Here is a 25,538-nt window from a genome sequence, read left to right as displayed (position 1 = left end):
CGGACACATTTACAGGTAACACAACCAGCTTCCAGGCGATGTGAAGCCTGTGGAACTTGGTTTGCTATAGCGGGTTGATCCGTGAACCGCAATGGTTGAAAAGAAAAAAAATTTTTCCTTTTAATTTCTCTTTTGTTCTTTTTGTTGTTTTTCTTCCTTTGGGCTACAATTCCTATCCATCCACCACACAACCGTTTGGGGAGGCGAGGCTCGTTAATCCTGTGAGCGTGAGCCGTCCTGGGGCGGCCGAGCATCTCTTGGCCTAGACGGGGCTTGCTCTTCCGTTCCATAGGATGACGCTAGCATGGGTGGCGCGCACTGCGGCCCGCCGGGGCGGAGGGAGGCGGCCTCGGCGGACGCAGCAGGCGAGGCCCCGGCCTAGGGCCTAGAACGCGGCGGGGGGCGGGGCGTCCCGCGCGGCCTTCCCAGCGTGCCCCGCGCGGGGGTGGGGGACTCTTATCTTGAAGGACCGGGTGACTCAGCCGCGTGGCCCGGGCGGGGGGCGGGGACGCGCGGTGGCCGGAGCTCAGCGGGAACCGGCGGCGGCGGCTGCTCGCTTGCGTCCCGGGTGGCTTCGGGGCTCCGGGGCCGAGAGCGCGGCGTCGGGGGACCGGTGAGTGGCGGGCCGGGCCTGGCGGGCGGGCGGCGCGGGCTGAGGATGGCGGCGGGCGCGGAGCAGCGGCCTTGGGGCCCCGAGCGGGCTCCTCCCCGGCCTGAGAAAGGACCCGGGGCGGGCGAGTGGCCCGGCCTCGAGTGGAGCCCGGGCTGGGGAAGGTTGGTCACGCTTCCCACGGGACTCTGGACCCTTCCGTCGGGGCCTGTTGTCCCTCTGTCGTCATCCCAGGCCGAGTGCAGAACCGGTAGTTTTCTTGCCAGTAACGAGAACTTTTATTTTTTTAGAGCAGACAGAGTCTCAGGCTTGTGCCGTCAAAAAAAGTTCCCTTTCGTGGGCATTTGTCATTCTTTCTGAACATTCCTGGGTTGGGCGCCGATTTACTATTTGGAATTGAATCTCATCCTATAAATGAGAATTGAGCAAACGAACAAGACAAATAAGGAACTCTTTGGCCTGCTTAAGAAGATGCATTTGTAAGTGCTTTCACGGTGCCCAGTTGCTGATAAGTCATTATTTACCAGGAAGTTTGATATATTTTTATCTTTTTAATGGTCTCCCAAAGTGTTGGAATAATACTAGTTGTGGTGAATCTCTTTTTATTGATTTTTATTGAGCTCTATATTTTTCTCTGCTTCCCTCCCTAGTTGTGGTAAATCTTGAATTAGAACGTCAACCCCACTCCTAAAGAACAAAAACAAACCCTAAGTAGCAGGTCTCAAACGTGCTTGCCCCCGTTAAAGGTTGCAGGGCTCCACACGACTCGGCTCTCAGAAACTGATTCGAGACATCTGGGTGGGCCCTGAGTCGGCAGTGTGAGCAGGCTTGGGCGGCACTGGTAAGCCCGGACCAGACCTTGGGAAACCAGAATTAGCTTGACCTGAGAATAGTAAAAGACTGTCCAGTGCCTTTCCCTTTTTGTTGACTTACTCGTCTCGTGCCTAACCAGACAGGAGTCGAGAAGTCCTGACTCCGGAAGGCAGTGTGAGAAGGGATAGTATTTTCTGGAACCCTGACATCAGGGTAGGAAATGGCTTTCATACATATCCTGTTATTGCCTTGGTAGGAGAAAGATCACTTGTATCTGGCTAACTTGCCCTGTTTCTTTCTGGAGCCCGTTGCTAGGAGCATCAGAGCATGAGCTGTGCCCTTAGGTCGAGTCTCCCTCCCCAGCTGTCTACACCCCACAGTACCAGCTCCGCAAAGTTCCCATAGCCTGTCGGTCTTGGGTTCTCTGGGATGTACACCAGCAGATGGGCGTTTGGTTCTTCACTTTCTGAATGTCTGAGTAATGCCTATCTTATGCAAAACACTGAGGCCATTTTCTGAGCAGTATCCCAAATGTGGCCCAGATTTCCCTTGCTCTCCGGCAGAAATGAGGGTTGGATTACCTCCACATGTGCCGAAAGGTGTTTTCTACTTCTGATTGCCCCTTCAAATAGGCTCCACAGGTGGCCTTAAAATAAAGTAGCCGTAGTTTTTTGGCATTTTTCTTGGCTTTGGTGTCTTTTTGGATGTCTGGCTTCACTTACTGATGGGTTGTTGATGATGACAACGGCGACATGCAAAATGTCGAGCTGTAGTGCTGATCATCTTCTCGCATCTGCCCAGATCTGACCTCCCTAGCCTCTGTAGCTAATGGAGTGGGAAATGGAAGAGAACTGTTGGAGTGTTCAGTGATTTAAGTCGGAAGCTCAGTCACTGGAATGTGAAACGTAAAGGACTGAGGGACCCTGTTATAAATGGACCTCATACCGTCCTCATCTCTCAGGGAAGTAACCCGAGATAGAGGTAGTGCCTGCTCCGCTGTGTGTGAGGCACTAGGTTTGGTCCGCAACACGAAAGGCTGAGTGAGAGATGAGATGGTGGTTCCTAGCCTGCTCTTCTTCCTTCTTAATTATCTTTTTAGCTGCTTCGAAAGGGAAAGGGTGCAAAGAAGAAAAAAAGTGAAGACAGTGGAGAGACTTTCCCATGACCACAAAGCCAGTGTTATCCGGGACCCTGGGGAATGTGTTCTGACTGTTCGTGAGGGATAAAAGTGCCAAGAGCACTCAGTCGCTAGGTCAGGGGCTGGAGAAGAGTAGCCAAAGGGCGAGGGAGAGCAAGCGGGCAAAGCCAGCTCACTGTTTGAAAACATTGGCTTTAGGGAAGAATTAATAGAAATGGGCGTTGAGCATTTGTGAGTGCGGCAGTGTCCAGAGCGTCTGCAGTTGTGTTGGCTGCTGTTGTCACTGTCAGGTATTAGGTTGGGGTTTGCTTGTATGTCTACCAGGTGTGGCATTATATACCTTTAACTCATGCTGTGCCCTCAAGATGAGGTTGTTAAATCCCTTGGGATGTAGGTGCTGGGAACGGAATCATGTCTACAAGAGGCTCTTGACTACTGAGCCATCTCTTCAGCCCATTTTGTTTTCTGAGAAAGAGTCTTGTGTAGTTCACACTAGTTTAAAAAAAAAAAAAAGATGGAGACCGGGCAGTGGTGGCCTTTAATCCTAGTTGTCAGGAGGTGGAGGCAGGAGCATCTCCGAAGTTGAAGGCCAGACTGGTCTACAGAGTGAGTTCCAGGACAGCCAGGGCAGTTACACAGAGAAATCCTGTATCAAGAGACTTAAAAAAGGGGGGGTGGGTTGGTGGTGGTGGAGAATTTTGCCAATTGGACATTCGGTGTTGGAATTTTCTTTATTATAGTTGTGATTAAGTTACTAGAACTTAAGCCGGGCAGGGTGGCAAATATCATCTTAGCACTCGGGAGGCAGAGGCCACCCTAGTGAGTGAGTTCCAGGACAGCCAGGGCTACAGAGAGAAACCCTGCCTCAAAAAAAAGAAAAAAAAAAAAAAAGCCCTAGGATTTTTAAGACTATTTTCTGTTTTATTTTGAATTGTATATTCATCCAAAAATTTAATCTTTGCCATAACTACTGATCTTCCAAGTTTGTGATGCTAGTCTTATTTGTGTTCCCAAGACAGGTTGGGGGGCTGGGGACATGTCTCAGTAAAGTGCCTGTTGTACAAGCATGAGGGCTGAGTTCAGATCCCTGGGACCATGGAAAGCCAAGTGCGGCACTGAGAGGTGGAGACAGCAAGACCAAGGCACGCTAACCAGCCAGGCTAGTCCGCTGGTGAGCTGCGGTTTAGTGAGAGCCTGTCTTCAAATACAAGGTGGAGTGTGTTAGAGCAAGACACCAGATGTCAACCTCTGGCCCCCACAAACATACATGGACATGTATACCCATGCACACACAAAAAGATACAGCTTGGGTGTCCCATATACAGAATACTGTGTAGCAGAATTCAGATGGTTTTGAATTTGGAAGTATTTGCATATTTGGAGGTAGGACTTATGTCATGAAATTCATTTGTTTTATATACACATGGTCTAAAGGTATTTTGTGATGTTTTTAATACTTTTGTGTATGAAACAACTTTATAGTGTATAATTTTCTACTTGTGGTTTCATATCTAAGATGAAAGTTTGGGGGTTTTGAAGCATTTCAGATTTCTGAGTTTTAGAATTTACCATATTTCCCAGACATGTAATTTATTAGTATTTTCAGTTTTATTTCTGTGCATTTGTGTGTATGTACAGGCATAGGTGTATGTTCATGTGTGCACATGCATGTGGAGGCCGTAAGACAGCCTTGGATGGTAGTCAGGACTAGCTCTTCACTTAATGCGCCTTTAGAAGATTTCTCATTGAGGGATTTACGTATCTCACTCCATCCTTAGGAAGTACAGTCTTGTGGTTTTTACTGCAATCATAGATTGTGTAACCATTATCTACCATTTTTTCTTGATGAATTTTAGAACTCCTATAGATTTTCTTCATCTGTTTTTATTTGTTTTTGTTTTTTTGGGACAGGGTTTCTCTGTGGTTTTGGAGCCTGTCCTGGAACTAGCTCTTGTAGACCAGGCTGGTCTTGAACTCACAGAGATCCACCTGCCCCTGCCTCCCGAGTGCTGGGATTAAAGGCGTGCGCCCCCACAGCCTGGCTGGGAGAACAACTTGCAAGAGTCAGTTCTTTCTTTCCTCTCTGGGGTTCTGGGACCAGACTCAGGTTGTTAGCTTGGGCAAGTAGTGCCTTTACCTGCTGACTCTGTAATTGGTAGATTATCAAATTATAAGTTTATAGAACCTAGGCTTTGGGCCTGCTAATGTTACGTCAGTTCTCTATCATTGACAGCACCGCCTCATATATCCCCCCCCCCCCCCCCCCCCGTTTAGGCTTTATTCTCTGAGACAGCCTGGGACACAGTGGGACAACACCCTGGCACGTTTTCTTTCTCTCTAATTTCTCCCCTTTTCTATATATTCTTTGGGATTGAGGAAGTATTTGTCAAGAACATTTTGTCGTTTTTGGTTCTTTTCCAGTATGCTTGTTAAAACTGTTGACCTTTAACTTGACTTAAGCTTGCCTGTGTTGTGTTTTGTCATTCAGTTGAAGATAGTTCTCCTGTTTTTTCCTCTTGTGATAGGGTTTCTCTGTGTAGCCCTGGCGGTACTGGAACTCCCTCTGTAGACCAGGCTGGCCTCGAACTCAAGACATCTGCCTGCCTCAGCCTCCCCAGCCTGGGATTAAAGGCATGAGCCACTCCTGTGTCCTGTTGGGATTTCCTTTCCTTTTTAACCCGGATAACTCTGAAGTGTGTCGCTTTTTTTTCTAACACTTGAGACCTTGGTTTGTGTTGCTGATTACTGTGACCCTGTACTTGGAGAGCATAGCTGTAGTGTCAGCCCATTTAAATGTATGAGGCCATGTTGCCTAATCATGTTCAGCTCTAGCCAAGTCTCCAAGAATGCTTGAAAACGATGCTCTGCAGTCTTGGGTGCAGTTGTGTCAGAACTGATGATGTTTGTCAGACTTTCTGTATCCAGAGCAGCAGGATGTTGTTGACTTGTGCCAAGTTTATAAGTGGCTTTAGTAGAACACAGCCATGTTTACTCATTTGTGATTGCTGATGGCTCTTTGCACTGTAGTAGTGTGGCCTACAAAACCTAGAATGTTTACTGTCTCGTTTCTTACCAGAAGAGCTTACCATTCCTGTTGGAATTCTTACTTCAGGCTCCCTGCTGAAAACTTTGCCTACCAGGAAAGGACCCTATAAATATATCAGTGAGCCCTTTCCAGTCTCCCACAGCACCATGAGGCTGACATGTTTGCTTGACGTCGCCACTTCGTAGCTGTTGTTTTCTGCTTGGCTTTATATACAGCCTCTTGGCAATTGTTTCTAAAGTGTCTGCTTTCTGAAGAGGAAAATGTTAAGAATCAGGCTTGCTTCAGTTTTCCTCATCAGCCTAGAGGACTGAGTGTGTGTGTGTGTGTGTGTGTGTGTGTGTGTGTGTGTGTGTGTGAGGGATTGTGGGCTGCTTGTGGGGAGAAGTGACATGGTAAGCTTTATAGCCAATATGCTTTAAGGGTGGTGTAAGAATTAGAAGGTGAGGGGACTGGAGAGAGGGCTCAGCAGTTAAGAGCACTGGCTGCTCATCCAGAGGACTCTGGTTCAATTCTCAGCACCCACACGGTAGCTCACAACTGTCTGTAATTCCAGTTCCAGGGACTCCAACACCTTCTCATACAAAGTATATATAGGCAAAACACCAGTACACATAATAAAAAGTCGATCTTAAAAAAAAATTGGAGAAAGGGAAGGTAAAAATGAGAACTTAAGTAGCACAAGTCAAAATTTACTTGTTTTATTAACTTATTTAAATTATGTGTACTTTTTGTGTGGCTATGTACATGTAAGTGCAGGTGCCTATGGGTGCCTGAAGAGGGCATTAGATCCCCTGTAGCTAGAATTAAGAAGTGAGCCACTCCGTGTGGGTGCTGTGAACCAAACTCAGAGCCTCTGTAGGACTGGTATGCGTTCTTAACTGTGCGTCTCTCCAGCGCCGTTTTTTTTTTTGCTGTTTTTTTTTTTTTCTCCCCGAGACAGGGTTTCTCTAGCTTTGGAGCCTGTCCTGGAACTCCCTTTGTAGCCCAGGCTGGCCTCGAACTCGCAGAGATCCGGCTGCCTCTGCCTCCCGAGTGCTGGGATTAAAGGTGTGCGGCCACCACCGCCCGGCTGCTGTTATTTTTATATAGTCTGAAAAATTCATTTGTGTATGTGATGTCTCTTGGTCACATTCACTCCCATTCTTTCCCTCCCACTCCCCCAGTCCCTTCCAACTTCATGCCTTCAAGTTTAGATACGCTGCCCATGGGATCATCCACTGGGCATGGGCATCCTGCCTGTGGCCACCTCCTACTTCATGCTAGAATTCTCAACTTACTTGATCTTGTGTAGGTGACCATAGCTGCTAGGGTTCATGTGTGCAGCAGTCATGTCTGGCTGAGGACATGTGTGTTTCATAATGACCCTCACCTTCCAGTTCTCCTATTCTCTCCACCCCTTCTTCTGAGATGTTTGCTCATCCTTAGGGTGGCGGTTGATATAGAGGTCTTCTCTCCAGCCAAGCACTAGCTGTTGTGTGTTCTGCACTTTGAGTGGTTCTGAGCATCTGTGCTGGCCACCACTCACTTTAGTATGGCTTTAGGTTGTGATTTTTGGATGTTTAATTGTTGCAGGCATGCATATGCCATTTTTTTAAAAAAAAATATTGGTAGAGCTGGGCGGATTAATTCCAGCACTTGGGATGCAGAGTCAGGCGGCTGGGTCTGCATAAGTGAGTTCCAGGATAGCCAGGGCCACACAGAAAAACCCAAATAATAACCAGAGGCAGACTTTGAGCTATTGAATTCCTTTTGCCACCTCATCGTTTATGGCACGAGTGACACCAAATTATGCTCCACCACTTAGTATGTAGAGATCATAGTGCATAGCCAGGCGGCACATGATTTTAATCTCAGCTCTCAGGAGGCAGATCTGAGCTCAAGAACAGCCAGTGCTAGGAAGAGAGACCTTTGTAGTGGCGCCTTGTCTCAAAACAAAACAAAAAATGTTTCCTGTAGCAGCTTCACCAATTTGTAGTGATTGGTCAAAGCCATCTAGATCCACTGATGTCACAGATGTCTTTAACCAACCATTACAAACCCCAGAAGTCCCTGGGAGCCAGTTTCATGATTTCTAAATCATACGCATTCCTTGTCTTCCAGGCTTCCTCTCTAAGAATGAATGTTCACCAGGGCAGTGATGGCGACAGGTTATTGCAGCCAGAGCTCAGCTGCCTAGGAGATGAGACCTTAGCTGCCACTCAAGAGAAAGAAAGCAGCAGCTTGGTGTCCTCTGGACTTCATATTGTCACTTATCCCCTAGCTGCCAGGAGTGAAGGTACAGCGATGGGGGTTTTCTCGCACCCAAACATCTGCCCAGGAGGAGTGCAGATTCTTAACCTGAGCATATATAGAGTCAGTTCATTGGCTTGGCTTACATTTCACAGTGGATTCAGCTGACATTCAGCCTCGCCCATCCACCTGCATAAGTGTGTAAGACAAACAGCTGGGAGTTTGGAGTCAGGAGGCACATTGACCTTGCTGTGGTCCATGTCAGCTGTAATATGAGACCCTCACTCCCTGAGAGTTCTGTTTGTAAAGGAGTGAACAGAGTTGTCCATGGTCGTCCTCCCTTAGAGGGCTCTGGATCAGTGTGGATGGCGGGACAGTTCCTGATAAGCTGTTGTGGGTGGGCTTCCATGGAGTCTTTAACTGTGGCTGACAGGCCTGTGTCAGTGTAGACTGTGCTCTTGAACTCAGCAGCCTTCCTGCCTCTGCCTCCTGAGGACTACAGTGACGGGCATATGCTATCGTACCTCACTCTCAGGTAACCTTGATAACTTTTTGTTTCTTTCTTAAGCTGGAACTTGGTTTATTTGTATTGTTGTTTGGTTGTTTTGGTGGGGTTTTGTTTCTTTTCTTGTTGGTAGTCTCCTCCTCTCCGCACCCCCAGATGGGTTTTTTGCTGTGTAGCCCTGACTGTCCTGGAACTCGCTCTGTGGACCAGGCTGGTCTTGAACTCAGAGATCCGCCTGTCTCTGTCTACTGAGTGCTAGGATTAAAATCATGTGCAACCACACCTGATTCAATTGGCTAATTTTTAACTGGCTGGACTTTTTATCTTATTTTTCAGCCTATAACTTTAAAAAGGTAACCACCATTTACTGAGTACAAATGCATACAAATTTTTACATATATATTTTAATTTATTTTCATTATTTTGTATGGGTGCTTTGCCTATATGCATGTCTGGAACCACATGCATATTGGGTGCTCATGGAGGCCAGAAAAGGGCATCAGATCACCTAGAACTGAAGTTTCAGATGGTTGGGAACCACCTTGTGGGTTCTGGAAATTAAACCCAGGTCTTCTGGAAGAGTAGGCAATGCTCTTAGTCACTACTGAGCCATCTATCCAGCTCATAGTATATTCGTTAGAGCAGAGGTTACAAAATGGTCCAATTGCAGGCGAATCTCTGTGAGTTCAAGTCCAGCCTGGTCTACAAGAGCTAGTCCAGGACAGGCTCCAAAACCACAGAGAAACCCTGTCTCGAAAAACCAAAAAAAATAAAAAAGGTCCAATTTGGCTAGAGCCATTTTCGTTAAGATTTTAGGGTTTTGTTTTTGTTCTGGGGGGTGGCTGTTGTGCTTTTGTTTTTTGTGACAGGGTCTCCGGTAGCCCAGGCTGGCCTCAGACTTGTTAGGTAGCTAACCTTGAACTTCAGATTACCCTGCTTGGATCCAATTTGCCAGTGCTGAAGTAGTGCTGTGGTCACACACGGGACTTTTTTTTTTTTGTTTTGTTTTTTGTTTTTTTTTTTTTTCGAGACAGGGTTTCTCTGTGGTTTTGGAGCCTGTCCTGGAACTAGCTCTGTAGACCAGGCTGGTCTCGAACTCACAGAGATCCGCCTGCCTCTGCCTCCCGAGTGCTGGGATTAAAGGCGTGCGCCACCACCGCCCGGCCACACACAGGACTTTAAGCATGTTAAGCAAATACTCCGCTGACTGGGGAAGAGCTCCTTGTTAATAAAGTTTTATGTGTGTTGTGGCATGCACAGGCAATTGGAGGGCAACTTTATGGTGTTCTCTCTTCCCACCTTTACGTGGGTTCTGAGTTTGAAGTTTGAAGGTGTACTGTTTGGGGGCCCACTGGAGACGGCCTGTCCGCTTTGTCACGGTACTCTTGGTGTTTACATGCTGGTCTTCAAGACCATGTAAAACACTTGTGTCACTTGGCAGCACTGGGGAAGGAACAGCAAGGATCAGAAGGTCATTGTCATCCTCAGCTTGTAGCTTTAGTTCAAGGGTAGCCTAGGCTTTACAAGACCTTGTCTCAGAAGTAGAGGAGATTTTTAAATAAATAATTTAAAGAAAAATAGCTTTTTGGTGATAGGACAAAAAAATGAGATTCCAAGAGTAAATCCTGGCCTGGAGAGATGGCTCAGTGGGTTAAGAGCACTGACTGCTCTTCCAGAGGACCCGGGTTCAATTCCCAGCACCCACATGGCAGCTCACAACTGTCTGTAGTTCCAGTTCCAGAGGACGTGACACCCATGGCAAAACACCAGTGCACATAAAATTAAAAAAATAAATAAAGAGTAAATCCTAATGCCAGTTCGCACTGGGGCTTTGCAGCTGACAGCAAGGTCTGGGAGACCCAATGCTGATACGGGTGGGGCCAAAAAATGCAGTAAGAATGCTTTGTTCTGGGAAGAGAAAGACTTTCATTTTTTTTTCTTTTCTTTTTTTTTCCCCCCGAGACAGGGTTTCTCTGTAGCTTTGGAGCCTGTCCTGGAACTAGCTCTTGTAGACCAGGCGCCTCGAACTCACAGAGATCCGCCTGCTTCTGCCTCCCAAGTGCTGGGATTAAAGGCTTTCGCCTCCACCGCCTGGCTAAGACTTTCATTCTTTCTGGCAGCAAATTAAAAAACAAAAAAGCAGCCCTGAAGTCTGAAAATTGAGTTTTAGCACACAGTAGTTCCTAGAATGCAGATACCAGATACCAGTGCTCGGGCTGCAGCTGAGTCTAGAGTAAACAGCACAGGAACCTGGCAGGCACGAGGCGCTGGCACACAGACCCAGCCCTGTGTGACCGAGTGTGATGGCACTTGCCCTGACCCCAGCACTCAGGTGGAGGGAGGAGGACTGGAAATCAAAGGCTAGATTCAGCTACAGAGAGTTTAAGGCTAGCTTAGATTACACGAGATCCTGTCTCAAAGACAGAAAGTACTAGGCTAAGAATGCTTCCTGCTCTTTCAGATGACTTGAGTTGGGTTCCCAGCACTCAGGTTGGGTGGCTCATAAGCACCTGAAACTCCAGCTCGAGGATCTGACTTCATCATCTGGCCTCCTTGGGCACTTGAACACATTCACACTCAATCCATAAACACAAAACCTCAAATAAGAGAGCAAGGGGATGTAAATATTACTTAGAGGTGGAAATGAAACAGAAATATGTACCAGACTTCTTAGGGGTACCAACCAGCTTCTAAATCAATACTTAATGCACCAGTACTTGATATTGTAAATGCCTGGCCTTATTTTAGCTCTTATTTGATTGGCATTTTTTTTTTTTTGGTTTTTCGAGACAGGGTTTCTCTGTGGTTTTGGAGCCTGTCCTGGAACTAGCTCTGTAGACCAGGCTGGTCTCGAACTCACAGAGATCCGCCTGCCTCTGCCTCCTGAGTGCTGGGATTAAAGGCGTGCGCCACCACCGCCCGGCTTTAGCTCTTATTTGAGTCTGTTTCTCTGTCTTGCCTCGGGCTTTTTCCCTTCCTTCTGTGTACCTTTCACTGCTGCTCACTTCTGGCTGGCAGTGCCTGGCTTCTGGCCCTGGATGTGTCCTTCCTACCTTGTTCTCTTTTCTCTCACTTCTCTGCCCACCAGACCCACCTATCCCTCTCACGCTTACCTGTTTAACTTTTTATTAGACCAATCAGGTTCTTTAAGCAGGCAAGGTGAAACAGCAGCACATCTTTATGTAATTAAACAAATGCCGCACAAACAAATGTAACACATCTTTGCCTTGTTAAAGTGATATTCCGCAGAAGTAGGAAGTGGTTATTTCTGAACACCAGCTTTTGGGGATTGGCAGGAGAATGCTAGGCCACCACATAAGCCCTGCTCTTTGGTCCAGTCTTCCACTGCTAACTGCACTTAGTTTACTCTGGGATTTCAATCGCTTTAAAGTGTGGGCATTTCTGCCTTTAATCTCTGCCAACTGCATATCACACACATGCAGTAAGTGTAAGGCTCTAGTTTTGTGAGCAGTGGTGGTGGTTTGTTTTACTGGTTTGGGTTTTTTTTTTTTTTTTTTTTCGAGACAGGGTTTCTCTGTGGTTTTGGAGCCTGTCCTGGAACTAGCTCTTTTAGACCAGGCTGGTCTCGAACTCACAGAGATCCGCCTGCTTCTGTAACCCTGTCTGCTGCCCTGGACTTGCTTTGTAGACCAGGCTAGCCTCAAATTCAGAGATCTGCCTGCCCCTTGCTTTAGAGTGTCTAGTTTTGTTTTTAATTTTCCCTAGGCTGGCATTTTACCTGTGAACTTATGGCTTTAGGTTTTTGTTTATTTTAGAACTGACATGGCTTCATTTTTCTCTCCAGAAGTTTGCACTTTAGTTACTTTGTTATTTGTCTGCTCTTTCAGACTTGGCACTTGACTATGCCCCTCAGCCAGCAAGCCTTCAGTATCCTCACATAATGCCACTTCCTGAAGACAGCAGCAAGGGCTCGTGCTTCCAAACTGGAAGCAAGCGGAGCCATGAGCCCTTCATTGTTTCAGAGAGATTTGGGAACAGCGGCGTGGGCTTCGGAGGTAGCTCTCACTCCCCAGCCCCAGAGAAGGTGACGCTTCTTGTAGATGGCACTCGCTTTGTGGTGAACCCCCAGATTTTCACCGCTCATCCGGACACCATGTTGGGAAGGTAATGACAGCTTCCTTCTGTGTGCGCTCCATTTCCTGTGAGGAGAGGTGTTCGGCCTCACATCAGATGCCATGCTACACAGAACTCGGTACAGGGCTGCCTTTCCTCCCTTCATGCTTCGGAGGGGAAGGGTAGGACAGCTGGTGGGAGCCTGGATGCTGGGAAGGTAGTGTTTGCACAGCTGGATGGGGAGGAATCCTGGGAGCTGCTGAGCCTCACCCCACCCCTCTGTTTTTGTTTTTTTTTGTTTTTTTTTGTTGTTTTTTTTTTTTGTTTTCCAGAGAGGGTTTCTCTCTGTAGCTTTGGACCCTGTCCTGGAACTACCTCTAGTTCAAGGCTGGCCTCCAACTCACAGACATCTGCCTGCCTCTGCCTCTTGAGTGCTGGGATTAAAGCTGTGCACCGCTGCTGCCTGGCCACCCCACCCCTCTTTAAATGAATGTTGCACAGGTCGGAGATGCTAAGTTGAGTCCGAAGTCATATTGTTTTCCTTCTGTGAGAAACGTATTAGAAATAATCCACATGGCACAAGAACAAGGATGCCATTTTAGAAAAAGCATTTGCATTCTATCCATTTCTACTTGGGGTCTTGTTTTTTTGTGGGGTGAGGGGGTGGGTTAGCAGTACTGGAGACTGAACTAGGAACCCAGGCTGTCAGGCATGGGAAGCGAGCACTATTGAGCCAAAGCCCTGGCCTGTTGCCAGTTTATTTCTTTTTTCTTTTTTCTTTTTTTTAAAAAGATTTATTTATTTATTTATTATATTTACAGTATTCTCAGTATACCTGCAGGCCAGAAGAGGGCACTAGATATCACTACAGATAGCTGTGAGCCATCATGTGGTTGCTGGGAATTGAACTCAGGACCTTTGGAAGAACAAGTAGTGCTCTTAACCACTGAGCCATCTCTCCAGCCCCGCCAGTTTATTTCTTAACATGTGTGTTTTGCCTGCAGGCATGTGTGTGCAGTACATTTATTCAGTGTCTGCAGGGGATTGGAGAGGGTGTCAGATCCCTGGGACTTGTTCCTATGGTTGTGAGCTGCTCTATGGGTGTTGGGAATCTAACCCGGATCCTGAGTTTATGGTGAGTGCAGGCCTCCTCATGAAAATGTCAGGTGTAGAGGAGCCTCACACCGGTCTGAAATCCATGGTTGTTGGAGTTGGCCCTTTCAAAAGAGAAGTTGGGCCAGGAAGGGATGCACTAGGAGCTGCTCCCTCAGTTGGTTTACACTGCAGAGGCCTCTACAGCTTCCTCTGCAGTTGCCACTACACTGTGCCTGCTGCCACAGACGGATGCTTCCTTCTTTTCCTTTTGCCTGATGGGGTTTCCTGAGGTGTGTGTTCATCTGTGAGGTGTCAGGTCCTAGTGCTGTGCTTTTCTATTATGCTGCAAGATCAGGGCCATGTGTAGGAGAGGGGAGAAAAGCTGCCTCTGCAGAGTCCTGTTGGAGGAGGTGATCCTGTTGCTGGTGTCTTTCAGGATGTTTGGACCAGGAAGAGAATACAACTTCACGAGGCCCAATGAAAAGGGGGAGTACGAGATTGCAGAAGGGATCAGTGCCACTGTGTTCCGCACAGTGCTGGTATGCAGTTCTTTCCTTTTCCGTCCTCCACCATGGCATGCATACTTGCATGTTGCACCCTCATGTGCTCCACAGTTGCATGACTGACTCTTGGGTCTCTGGTATCTAGTTGTTACTTTCCCTTGTAATTGGAGACTGCTTTTGCATTTCCCAGCTGCCCAGACCTGAATAATCACACAGAAACTACATTAATTACACTGTTTGGCCACTCAGGTGTGTTTCTGAGTAGCTCTTACATCCTAAATTAACCCATTTCTATTTTATATTTTACCACGAGGCTCATGGTTTGTTACCTACATCTTACTTCTGGAGTAGCTATATGGCATCTCCTTGACTCTGTCTACTCTCTTCCAATTTCCCACCTGGCTTCACTCTAAGCCATTGGCCGAAACATCTTTATCAACCAGTAAACACATATATACAGAAGGACTTAGTAAAATTACATATGCAAAACAGTTATCAAGCAAAAATTATACTTACAATATTTAGTCTATTTACGTTTGGCAAATTAAGGAAAATACTCTTATCTATCCTATCTTTGTGAGTCTAAAATTTTATATCTAATTTATCTCTTACCATAACTAAGGAAAACTATGTTCAACTCCATCAAAGACCCCAGAAAGATACATTACCTAAGTTAAGCAGGAAATACATTGTAAGAAACATCCAAAACTCTAGAATTGACAAAGACATCTCACTGCCTGGACAGTCACCCAAAATTCTTCTGTAATGTTGGGACCTGTAGTGTCTATATTCTGAAGGCCCATAGTATCTGGCAGACTTTTCCATGAAGCAGGAAATTTGAAAGACTGTTCTGCCTATATTGGCAGTTTGTCAGTCACTTTCTTCAGTGTCCTGCAGAATGTTTGGCAGACTCTTCCATGAAGCAGGAACCCCGAAGGACTGTCTGACCTTCTTTTGGCAAGTTCAGCAGTCATTTTTCTATGGATCCTGCATGTCCAGTTTATACAGCATATCATCAGGCAGTCCAGGCAAAAGCAGTTTCTTGCCCTCATGGCTAACTCCTCTTTGATCCCCATCATCCTCTGTGAAGTAATTGATGCTGCCAGAAGCAGACCTATCTCACTGTCAAGAGAAGTCTAAGTTCTTAAAAACTTTTAAATGTCATATTCTGTAGTCTTTGAAGTGTTGAAGATTATCTGAAATATATCTCTATATCTAGAAACCCTAACATGACTAAAAGTTTGATTATTATAAATAACTATTACTGGCCGGGCGGTGGTGGTGCACGTCTTTAATCCCAGCACTTGGGAGGCAGAGGCAGGTGGATCTCTGTGAGTTCGAGACCAGCCTGGTCTACAAGAGCTAGTTCCAGGACAGGCTCCAAAACCACAGAGAAACCCTGTCTCGAAAAGCCAAAAAAAAAAAAAAACTTTATAATTTTTAATTAAACATACATTTTTAATGAGCTGTTTAAACATAATACATTCAACAAGAGTAGAAATATTGGCCAAAGCAGCTTTATTGCTCAATTAATAAAAGCAACAACATAGCCAGGCGGTGGTGGCGCACACCTTTAATCCCAGCACTCGGGAGGCAGAGGCAGGCGGATCTCTGGGAGTTCCAGGCCAGCCTGGTCTACAAGAGCTAGTTCCGGGACAGGCACCAAAGCTACAGAGAAACCCTGTCTCAAAAAACAAAACAACAACAAAAAACAACATAATGTACAGAAGGATATACCACATCATTTCCTTCTTTATTTTTCCTGTCTATAACTTCTAAGTCCTTGCTCAGTTGCATTCCGTTGTCAGGATCTGCTTAAACTTGGGTAGATGGGAGCCTAGTGCACTGAGCAGTTGACTCCAAGATCTCACCGTCTCAGTAGCATTAGAAGTGTGTAGGGTTAGAGGAGTCATTCCCATGCATTTCTTTTTTTTTAATATTTATGTATACAATATTCTGTCTGCCAGAAGAGGGCACCAGATCTCATTACAGATGGTTGTGAGCCACAATGTGGTTGCTGGGAATTGAACTGAGGACCTTTGGAAGAGCAGACAATGCTCTTAACCTCTGAGCCATCTCTCCAGCCCCTCCCATGCATTTCTTTGCCTACATTTCTACTTTGCAATCTGTTCACAGGATTATTACAAAACTGGCATCATCAACTGTCCGGATGGTATCTCTATCCCAGATCTGAGAGACACGTGTGACTATCTCTGCATTAACTTTGACTTCAACACTATCCGCTGTCAAGATCTGAGTGAGTATGGAGCAGCTGTTTGCCTCTCAGCCAGTGCACGGTCACTGTGCTTAGCAGTGCAGGTGTGTGGAGAGTGGGTTGAGAACCAGCACAGAGGTGGACATCCTGCTAACTAGCCATTGCTGCTTTTACATTAAGGGATAATGGGGAAGTAGAGTAAGCAAAAGGAATCAGCTGGGGAGTGTGCCTCACAACCATCATTCCAGCACTCAGAAGACTAAGGCAAGAGGATCACCCTAAGTTCACGGCCAACATGGTCTACAGAGTGATACTGTCTTAAAAGAAAAGGCTGGAGATGTCTCTCAATGCTCACCTAGCATTGAGTCCCTGGGTTGCTCCGTGCTCAGCACCAAGTACTAGGCATGATGAGTCAGACCTGTGATTTCAGCGTTCAGGAAGTGGAGGCCGGGAATGAAAGTTATGAATCTAATCTGACCATCTAGTCACTGGGCTACTGCTTCCCTCTCAAGTAGGACCATGGCATCATCTGTGACAAGCAGGAACACTGAGTGTCAGTGAGGAAAGGATCATGGTCACACTGAACAGCATTAAGTATATAAATCTACTTATCACCTTGGGGCAGGAGCTCTGTCATACAGTGCCTCATCTCTGTATGTCCTCTGTGGTGATGGCGGCAGTGTTAGTCTCCACCCAGCAGCATGGGTGTAGACAGGAAGTGGGTTCATCTACCTGTTCTCTTCCCAGGTGCTTTACTTCATGAGCTGTCCAACGATGGTGCTCACAAGCAGTTTGATCACTACCTCGAGGAACTGATTCTGCCCATCATGGTGGGCTGTGCCAAGAAAGGGGAGCGGGAGTGCCACATTGTCGTGCTGACAGATGAGGATTCTGTGGACTGGGATGAAGACCACCCTCCACCCATGGGGGAAGAGTATTCCCAAAGTAGGAGCCCCTGCAGGGTGTGGATGTTTTCAACTAGAGAAACACTGCCTAGAGTAGTATCCAAACCTGAGGGCAGACACCACTGATAGCAAGTGATGGGCAGAGCATCTAGAGGGCAACCGGCACCTATACAGGGCTGTCCTCTGCTGGGACCGCTCTCTCCCCTGTGGGATAGCATTGTCAGATGCTGAAGTTGGGGGTTAAATTGTCACTTAAATATTGTTGACCTGGTAATAATTCACGACTTAAATAGTGGGCTGAGAAGTTTACTCCTGAGAAAAGCACTTGGCGCAGGTGGGAGGATTGAGTTCAGACCCCAGAACCCAACAGCAAAGCTGGATGTGGTAGCACGTCTGTGATCCAGAGCTGTTGTGGTGAGATGGGAAGAGAGACAATCCCCAGAACCTCATGGGCCAGATCGCCCTGCAGTGTGCAGCAGGGAACGGCAAAGCAGAAACCCTGCCTCAAACAAGGTGGCGGGCAGACTGACAGCCCAGGTCATCCTCTGCCCGCCCCCCCTCCACACGTATGCAGAGGCAGATGCACTCACCCACGTGCATCGTGCACACACACACACACACTTTATAGAATGAGGACTTAAAGGTGTGTTAACCCTGCTTATAGTCTCTTTATATAAAACCTCTATATTCCCAACATTTAGGAAGTAGAGGCAGAAGGATCAACCTTGGTTATGTGAGTTTCAGAGTAGCTTGGCTACATAAGACTCTGTCTCTCCCCCTCCCCCCCAAAAAAAAGGCCGTGTTTTTAGCCTGGCAGGGGCAGATGGATCTCTAGGGCCAGCCTGGTTTATAACGTACGTTCCAGGACAGCCAGGGCTACATAGTGAGAGGAAAAACAACAAAAACAAAAGGCCGAGTGCAAGCTGGTTTGCTACTTCCCTTTCTCTCAAAAGCAGCACTCTGAAGCTTTCCCCAGCAGACTGCAGCAGTCCAGGAATCCCAGTATTCGGGCTGCTGGGGTGGGGGTGGGTGTTCCACATCGAATGCCATCATGGGTTACATAGCTCCTGCTGATTGTCACCTCACTCATTCCCTCTGTGACTAACGCCAGCTTCTGTGGACTTTGTTTTCAGTTCTTTACAGCTCCAAGCTCTACAGATTCTTCAAGTACATTGAGAACCGAGATGTTGCTAAAACAGTGCTAAAGGAGCGGGGCCTGAAGAACATTCGCATTGGAATTGAAGGTACTGAAAGTCTCCCAGCACTCGGGAGGCAGGGGCAGGTGGATGTCTGGGAGTTCCAGGACAGAACTACATAGAGAAAAGCCCTGTGGCAGAAAAACAGAAGTCTCAGCCAGCGATAGGGTGGGTCTCTGGGTGCTGCTGTGCCTCTGACTTGGCTCACAGGAGCTTGAGGACACGCACACTTACACTGCATGCACTAGAGGGTCCTGCCTTAGTGCCCTTTGTCCTGGGCATGCATTTGCCTTTCCTCTAATCCTCAGTGCCCCTTAGGAAACTAGGACCTGGATGAATTCAGAAGGCACCTGGGCACATCTGAGCAAGAACATGTTTCTGGGATCTACAATTATCCTTTGGAAAAACAGCTTAAATTTAAGATTTAACTGGGCAGTGGTGGCTCACATGTTTACTGCAGCACTTGGGAGGCAGAAGCAGGCGGATCTCTGATTTGAGGCCAGCCTCGTCCACTGAGGGTGTCCCAGACAGCTGCCTTGTCTTGGGGCAGGTGTGGTTGCCGCCTGGGCTCCTGTACCGTTTAGCTCAGTGCCGCACTCTGCCTTTGGCTCAGCACTGCATGTTTGACTTAGGAAGTTTAAATTAAACTTTTGAGATAATTCCTCAGCCTCTCTGCACATTGTCTTTGCCTGGTTTCTGAGGAGACCTGAGGATAGGATAGGGAACCCCTTGTCCCTGTGATCTGCCCTAGCCATTGTGGCTGAAGGCACTCCAAATGCATAGACCTGGCTGCTGCCCCTCCTGCCTCTGCTGCTGTAGTCCCTTGTCTCCGTGAGCCCCTTCTGCATATCTGACAGCATTTGTTTTCCCTTTAGATAAGCATTTCACATGTCCTTTTTTATTTAACCATGCTTTCTACACAAGAATCTTACTAAGATGACAGAATATCTGTGCCCTGGTGAGGTTTTGTCCTGTGGTATTGTTTCCAACAGCCAAAGGCTCTTGGAGTTAGTAAGTGGCTTCTCTTCCCTTTCCAGTAAAAGGGAGAGAATAGCCGGGCGGTGGTGGCGCACGCCTTTAATCCAGCACTCGGGAGGCAGAGGCAGACGGATCTCTGAGTTCAAGGCCTGCCTGGTCTACAAGAGCTACTTGCAGGACAGGCTCCAAAGCTACAGAGAAACCCTGTCTCGAAAAACTAAAAAAAGAAGGGCGGGGGAATCCCTGTTACTTCCCGCAGACCAGTACCTTCTAGGGGCAGAGGGGCCTCAGGGAGACACTGGTCACTTGTCACAGAGCTTTTCTTGCTGTCTTTGAATTTGGAAGTAGATGCCAGAGCAAGCACAGTCTACCATGATTGTGACCACAGTCTTTTCCCATTGCAGGGTACCCTACCTGTAAAGAAAAGATTAAGAGGAGACCTGGTGGGAGGTCTGAGGTTATCTACAATTATGTGCAGCGCCCCTTTATCCAGATGTCCTGGGAAAAGGAGGAAGGGAAGAGTCGCCATGTGGATTTCCAGTGTGTTCGCAGCAAGTCCCTCACTAATCTGGTGGCTGCTGGAGAGGATGTCTTGGAAGACCAGGAGATAATAATGCATCACCCTCCACAGGTGGACGAACTTGACCGGCTAAATGCTCCACTCTCTCAAATGGCTTCTAATGACTTCCAGGATTAGGGACAAATAGGGTCTGCCCCTCACCAGAGTGCTTCTCTGTGGGTGCCCCCAATCTGGCCTCCTGGTTTCTCACCCCAAGGAGATGTTTCCTCCTGTTTGTTTCCAGCCCCTCTCCGTCACTATTGTGCCCCTTTCTCAGTCTGTCTCTGGTAATCAGATGACCAGCTTAGCTGGCCTGGTAAACAGACGCTGGGTCTGTTGTTGCTGTTGGTTGAGTCTTGTACAGCTGCGGGAGAGGAAGCGGACTCCTGTCGTCGCACGGTTGACACAGAAGCCCACATCCTTTACACCCAATGGGTGAGTTTTTGCCTCAGACAAATTGCTTAATAGCAAAAGGACCAAATGTCAGAGACAGTCTGTGTGCTGGGGCAGGTGTCCTCTGCCGAGGAGGTGTGCCAGGGTGGATTAAAAGGTAGTTCCTGGGTACTGTACCCAGGTGCCATCTGGCTAGAATGTCTGAAAGGAATTCCCAGGAGCTCAGGCTCAGCACTGCTCTTCATTAACACAGGAAAATCTGACACAGGAGATAGGTCTGCAACAGAAAGCAGTGGCCAGCAGTATTAGTGTAGCCTTTGGCCTCAGGGAGTCAGAGCCAAATTGGAAATTAAGTGGCAGGATGGCTCCAGGTCAGGCCTGCAGACTGCACCCAGGGGCAGCGTGGTGCTGTGGGTATGGCAGGAGACCTGGTGTCTGAAGATGAGAAGAGATTTTTGCTTGGTACCTTCCTGTGGGCAGCAGGGAGGACTGTGGTGAGCTCAATGGAATCAACTGTGCAGGCCCTGCTTGCGTCCTCACAAGAATACATTTTCTCTCTCTCCTCTCTCTCCCCCCCCCCTCCCCTTTCTCTTTCTTTGCCCATTAGCTGCTCAGACATGGTAAGAAAATGATACCACTGTCCTCTCCAGGGTCAGGTCCAGGCCTTGTCTCTTGTTCACTCTTACATGTGTGGTTTATGGCAGTCCAGATCACTCCTCAGCCCCCTTCCTCTGACACTTCCTTGGCTGTTTGCAGAGTCAAGCCAGGCAGCAGTATCTGAGATTACCTTACTTTGTGGTAGAAGTTGACCTTTGAGTTGGTCCTCCACTCTGGACATTTTCCCTTCATAGGTGGTGGATGTAAGCTGTTTGCTTCAAGTTCCTTAAAGAACATGGGTGGTCTCTTAAAAGTCTGCTTTCATTAAGTACTGTATAGTATACTACTTGATGGCAGTAAATTCAGGTTTGGGAAACCCCTCTCTCCAGAATTGAAGAACAAGAATGTTCTTAAGAGGGTGTGTTCGTTTTGTGGCAGCATCACAGCCGGAGTTGGTGTGAGATCTTTCTTGCTCAGTAAAGAACTGAAGGGTAACTAAGCAGCCCTGGTTTTTGTGGTGACCGTTGGTGTCTTGGTGAGGCTCAAGGCCAGCATCCAGAATACAGGTTAAGGTTATCTGTCCAAAAGTTACTTCTGGAAGGCTAATGGGGCTTGTATTTGAGGTCAGGTCTGGCCTTGACTTTGTTGGTGCTACATGTTTGTCCACTCACAGTGACCAGCCCAGCAGGCCCTTGTTCAGTGGTGCTTCCTGTGTGCTAACTGATGGCCTCTGGATGTGGTGCTGAGGTGTGAGCAGTGCTTTCTTTGTCCTTTGGAGTTGGTTCACTGCCTTCAGCCCCAAATAAGTTACCGTGCTGTGGCTTCAGCCCATGGGGTTTGAGTGGCAGGCAGTCTGAAGGCTGGCCAGTGCCATGGGATGCTGGTGACTAAAGGAAAGCCTGGGACAGAGGCCTTGGGGAGAGGAGGCTCCTTTTGCACCCTCAGCCCCACCCTTCCCTAAATTTCAGTGTCGTTTGTAGTTTGGTGCCTCCAGTCAGCCATGCCTGCTGTTCCAAAGTTGGGACATTCTTTAGCGCTCCCTGCAGGACTAAGGACTGGGTTACAGTCTTTGGAGTTGGTTATTGGCTTTATGAGTGAGAGAACTGTGCCAATAAAAAAAAATGGATTTTGGGCTCATGTGTCTCTTGCAAGTGCCTGAATAAGTAAGCCGTTTTGTGTGTACAGAAACAGCCCCATGAAAAAAGTGACTTTACCTAGAGTCTCAGAGCATCTTAGCAAGATAAGATTACCTACACCCGAGGCTTGACTATTCAGTGTCCTTGTATGCGGTGTAATTGATGAGAAGAAACACCTGCCAGTAAGGCCCTGGAAAACAGAGACATAGCATTAATTTGAAAAGTACATGGCTCTCCATGGTGGAGAAAGGTGACGGCAAAAGTTGAAGATTGAAGTGACTGGGTACAGTACCCAGCCCCTTGGGAAAGCGAACAGGCTGTGAGGGCAGCATAGGAAGAGGGGCATCCTCAGAGTCAGGATGTGTGTCTTCAGGAGAATGAATGTTCAGAGCATCAGACTTCAGCTCAAACTGTGTGCTTGAGTTTGTTTTTTGAGTCAAAACAAACTGCAGCTTCTGAGGTGGGCGCAGGGAGCACAGCAGAGCGCTGCCACCTCCCCAGGGGGCAGAGCCACTTTTGTGTCTGGATGGGATCATTTCTGGAAAATTATTTTCTCCTAATGGCAAAATGCTTGTAGGTTTTGCCTTTTACTTTGTATTTACTTTTGAAGTTGCACTTGTTCACCTACCAGTGTTTACGGAATCCTGTATATGGGATGTTTTTTCTATAATAAAGTATTTTTATTTGTGTTCATTGTTCTTAATAGAAAAGAAAATGACAGAACAAACTTCTAATGGGTGGTGCCCAGGACAGCGGGTTCCTTACCTTAGGACACGGGCCTGCCTGTGCTCTTCTTCTCTGCTGTCCTAGGCTGCCGTCTTGAGTTCACAGTTAGTTGCCATTGGAGACCCCACATTCCAATCCAACTTAGAATTTTGCAGCAAGGGAGACAAGGTCTTCCAAAGTCCCTACAGTGTTCCGAGGGATTAAGAGGCAGGCACTGGTAGAATGGCAGTCAGAGCTTTGGAGAATATTGACGAAGCCCTCCCAGATCTAGCAGTACTGGCTGGCTCTGAGTACTGGGTTCAGTTGAGTCAAAGAACTTTGAACTTTGTGTAGTATGAATAAAAACCCAGAGACAGATGCTGGGGTTTAACCTGAAAATCAGAAAAGCAAAGCAGCCAAGCCACTAGAAAGCTCTTACCTCTATGAAATCTTGAGACTATATCCCACCCTCTCTCTAGTGTGGGGATTAAAGGCATGCACCTGTCCAACAAAAGCTGGAGGTAGGAGGGGCCTCCATAGTCTCTCTGAATAAATTCATATCAGCTCCAAGACAGCATCTTGTATTAAGAGAACAGTACAATGATCCAATACCTCTCTCTCTGGACAAAGATAGAAAGGGACCACCAGTGCTCTGCTTGCTTGTATTTCAAATCAGATATCTCTGTTTTTTGAGACAGGGTTTCTCTCTAACAGCCCTAGCTGTCATAGTTCTTGTAGACCAGGCTGGCTACAAACCACAGATACTTGCTTAATGCATCCCATGAAATACAACCACTACCAAGTTTCGTTACTGTTTTCACAGTTTACTCAGAAGTTTAACAGATAAAATGTGGGCGTTTTCCCCAAAACAAAGCTTCCCCCACCACACAGGCTCTACCAATATTACTTTTTCACCCATGCTCACACATTCCTGCAAACACACAGGGTTTGGTAATACAGAGCTCAAAGCCACACTGGACCTTCTATCTCCTTTGCACTAGCAGGCTCTAAATGAAAACTTAAGGAGCTAACACATCCAGCACCCTTTCCCAGAGTCAAGACTTCCCTAACATTCCTTTTTCTTCATCTAAGACATGGACACCAAAGAAGTTTTGCTTACAATTTGAAGTCTTCTGTTCTCTGAATGGCTGAGCTAGGACAGCTGACCTTCACAACTTCAAGACTGGCAGAGCATGAGTCCCAGTTGTAGTTTGGCTATGACACTGCAAGTTACCACACAGGTGCAAATAATGCTTTAACAGTTACCAACACATGACACCAAACTAATAATGCATTAATATGGAACCTCCACATTTTTCTGACGCAGCAAAAAATCTTCTAAAGGTGGCAGCAGCTGTGACAGAAGGCACTTTGTGCTAAATTCAGTGTTTCTCATTAGAGAATGCCACAGCGGAGAGGCCAGGTCAGCCCAAGCTGCAGGCAACACTTTTGGGTGCAGGGGCAAGTGCCCCCCAGGAAGGCATCTGCAAAGGGAAAATTTGTAATCATGATTCCAAGGCAAAATGGCTAAAGTTGGGAAAGGGAAATACCAAGACAAACACGGTTGCACCATGAGTTGAGGACTCATCAGTAGGCTGGTTCCGTCTTGACTTCCAAGGAGGCTGTGAAATCTTGCATGGCAGCACCTGAGCCTCCATCAAGTTCTCTGCTGTGTCCTCAGGAACAAGTCGGTCCTTGTAGCACTTTCGGGCATTGCTGGTAGGCAGCACGTGTCTCCAGATCTTCTCATATGGCCGTAAAGAGAGTGAGGGTTGTCCACATGGTCCTTAACTCCTTGGCAGTGCCCAGTGGCTCTGTGGGCTTTCTAACAGCCACAAAGGATCACACTAGTGCCTCCCTACCCACACTCAGAAGAGCAGCACGAGTCTTTTGGATGGGGAGCTAGGTCAGTGGGTCAGGGCCTTTGCCCTAGTACCATAAGTAAAGTGCACCATGAATGAAGGCTGCGGGAAGCCACTCGTCCAGGCCGAGGTATGGAGAGAAAACACCCACACCCGCAGGACAGAGCTCATTCCTTCAGCCATACTGTTGGCTGTTCACACAGACTTTCATTATTGCGTTATTTAATTTTCAGCTATAAAGAGAAAAATACTTGGTGGGCTTGGCAGGTGGCTTATCACCACAATGCAGGCATTGGCTGGTACTCAAGTGTACATACTCTCAGTAATGGTGGATAATGGCTCTTTTCCCCTTTGTTCTGATGAACTTAGGAAATTCAAATTCTCTTTGAAACGCATGACAAACTGGCTCACGGGGCTTCTAGAGAAGCAAGACAGCTGCTTATAGCCGATGGAGAAATGCTTGTCTTTGTCCTATCAGTTTCCTGGTGCACTATGGAGGAACAGCCACTTACAATCACATCTCAGAGACTTGACTATGTGTGTTAATGGGTTCTATAAACTTCTTGGAAGTTCTTTCAAGAGCGTGAGGAAAACCACAATGCTGTACAGAGATCTCTGCCTAGTGTAGGGTCCCAGCACAGGTCTTATTTTGCTGCCTTCATGTAGGAAGGTATGGCCCCCCTGGCTGTCAGGCCCTCGAAGCGCTTGTATGTGTAATTGATGAAGACCCAGTCTTTGTTCTTGTAGTCGCTCTCAGGGTGATTACTTGTGGTCACTGGCAAAGAAACAGGTGAGATTGAGTCACTGCTCCACCTCGGAACAGCGCAGTCCCAGAGACAGGACACCCTGAAGAAAAAGGCACAGTTCCCATTCGGAAAGGGAGTATTTTTTTGTTGTGCAAATTTTCTATTTTGCTCACCTGTGTTCTCTGAACTTCCTATTTAAGTCTTATTTTCTTGCTCCTGTCATTTCTGTTTAC

The 25,538-nt window shown here is 47.2% G+C and overlaps 2 protein-coding genes across 6 annotated transcripts in view; one reads left to right on the top strand and one right to left on the bottom strand.

Moving 5' to 3' along the window:
- Window positions 1-22,685, top strand: Kctd20 (potassium channel tetramerization domain containing 20). 3 transcript variants are annotated; one of them, XM_057751394.1, is made up of 8 exons: window positions 1-15; window positions 7,708-7,882; window positions 12,190-12,466; window positions 13,947-14,049; window positions 16,150-16,270; window positions 16,976-17,173; window positions 18,267-18,377; window positions 19,712-22,685. In XM_057751394.1, exons 2-8 carry the CDS (start codon window positions 7,723-7,725, stop codon window positions 20,002-20,004), a joined length of 1,263 nt encoding a protein of 420 aa, XP_057607377.1. In that variant the 5' UTR covers window positions 1-15; window positions 7,708-7,722; the 3' UTR covers window positions 20,005-22,685. The 3 variants fall into 3 exon arrangements, with proteins under 3 accessions (XP_057607377.1, XP_057607378.1, XP_057607376.1); XM_057751393.1 differs by lacking the exon at window positions 1-15 and adding an exon at window positions 496-613; XM_057751395.1 differs by lacking the exons at window positions 1-15; window positions 7,708-7,882 and adding an exon at window positions 480-613.
- Stk38 (serine/threonine kinase 38) overlaps window positions 22,620-25,538 on the bottom strand; it is a 33,986-nt gene continuing 31,067 nt past the window's right edge. The window contains exon 13 of one of the 3 annotated variants that reach the window (XM_057751392.1): window positions 22,620-25,334. In XM_057751392.1, coding sequence (XP_057607375.1) covers window positions 25,204-25,334 — 131 coding nt within the window. In that variant the 3' untranslated portion in view covers window positions 22,620-25,203. The remainder of the gene's footprint in view (window positions 25,335-25,538) is intronic. The other 2 variants (XM_057751390.1, XM_057751391.1) reach the window with 2 other exon arrangements.

This window comes from Chionomys nivalis, chromosome 19, assembly GCF_950005125.1.
Source record: "Chionomys nivalis chromosome 19, mChiNiv1.1, whole genome shotgun sequence".
In the NCBI taxonomy this organism is placed as follows: Eukaryota; Metazoa; Chordata; class Mammalia; order Rodentia; family Cricetidae; genus Chionomys; species Chionomys nivalis.
The sequence above is the reverse complement of the archived record's forward strand: the minus strand, read 5'-3'. Positions and strand labels throughout refer to the sequence as shown.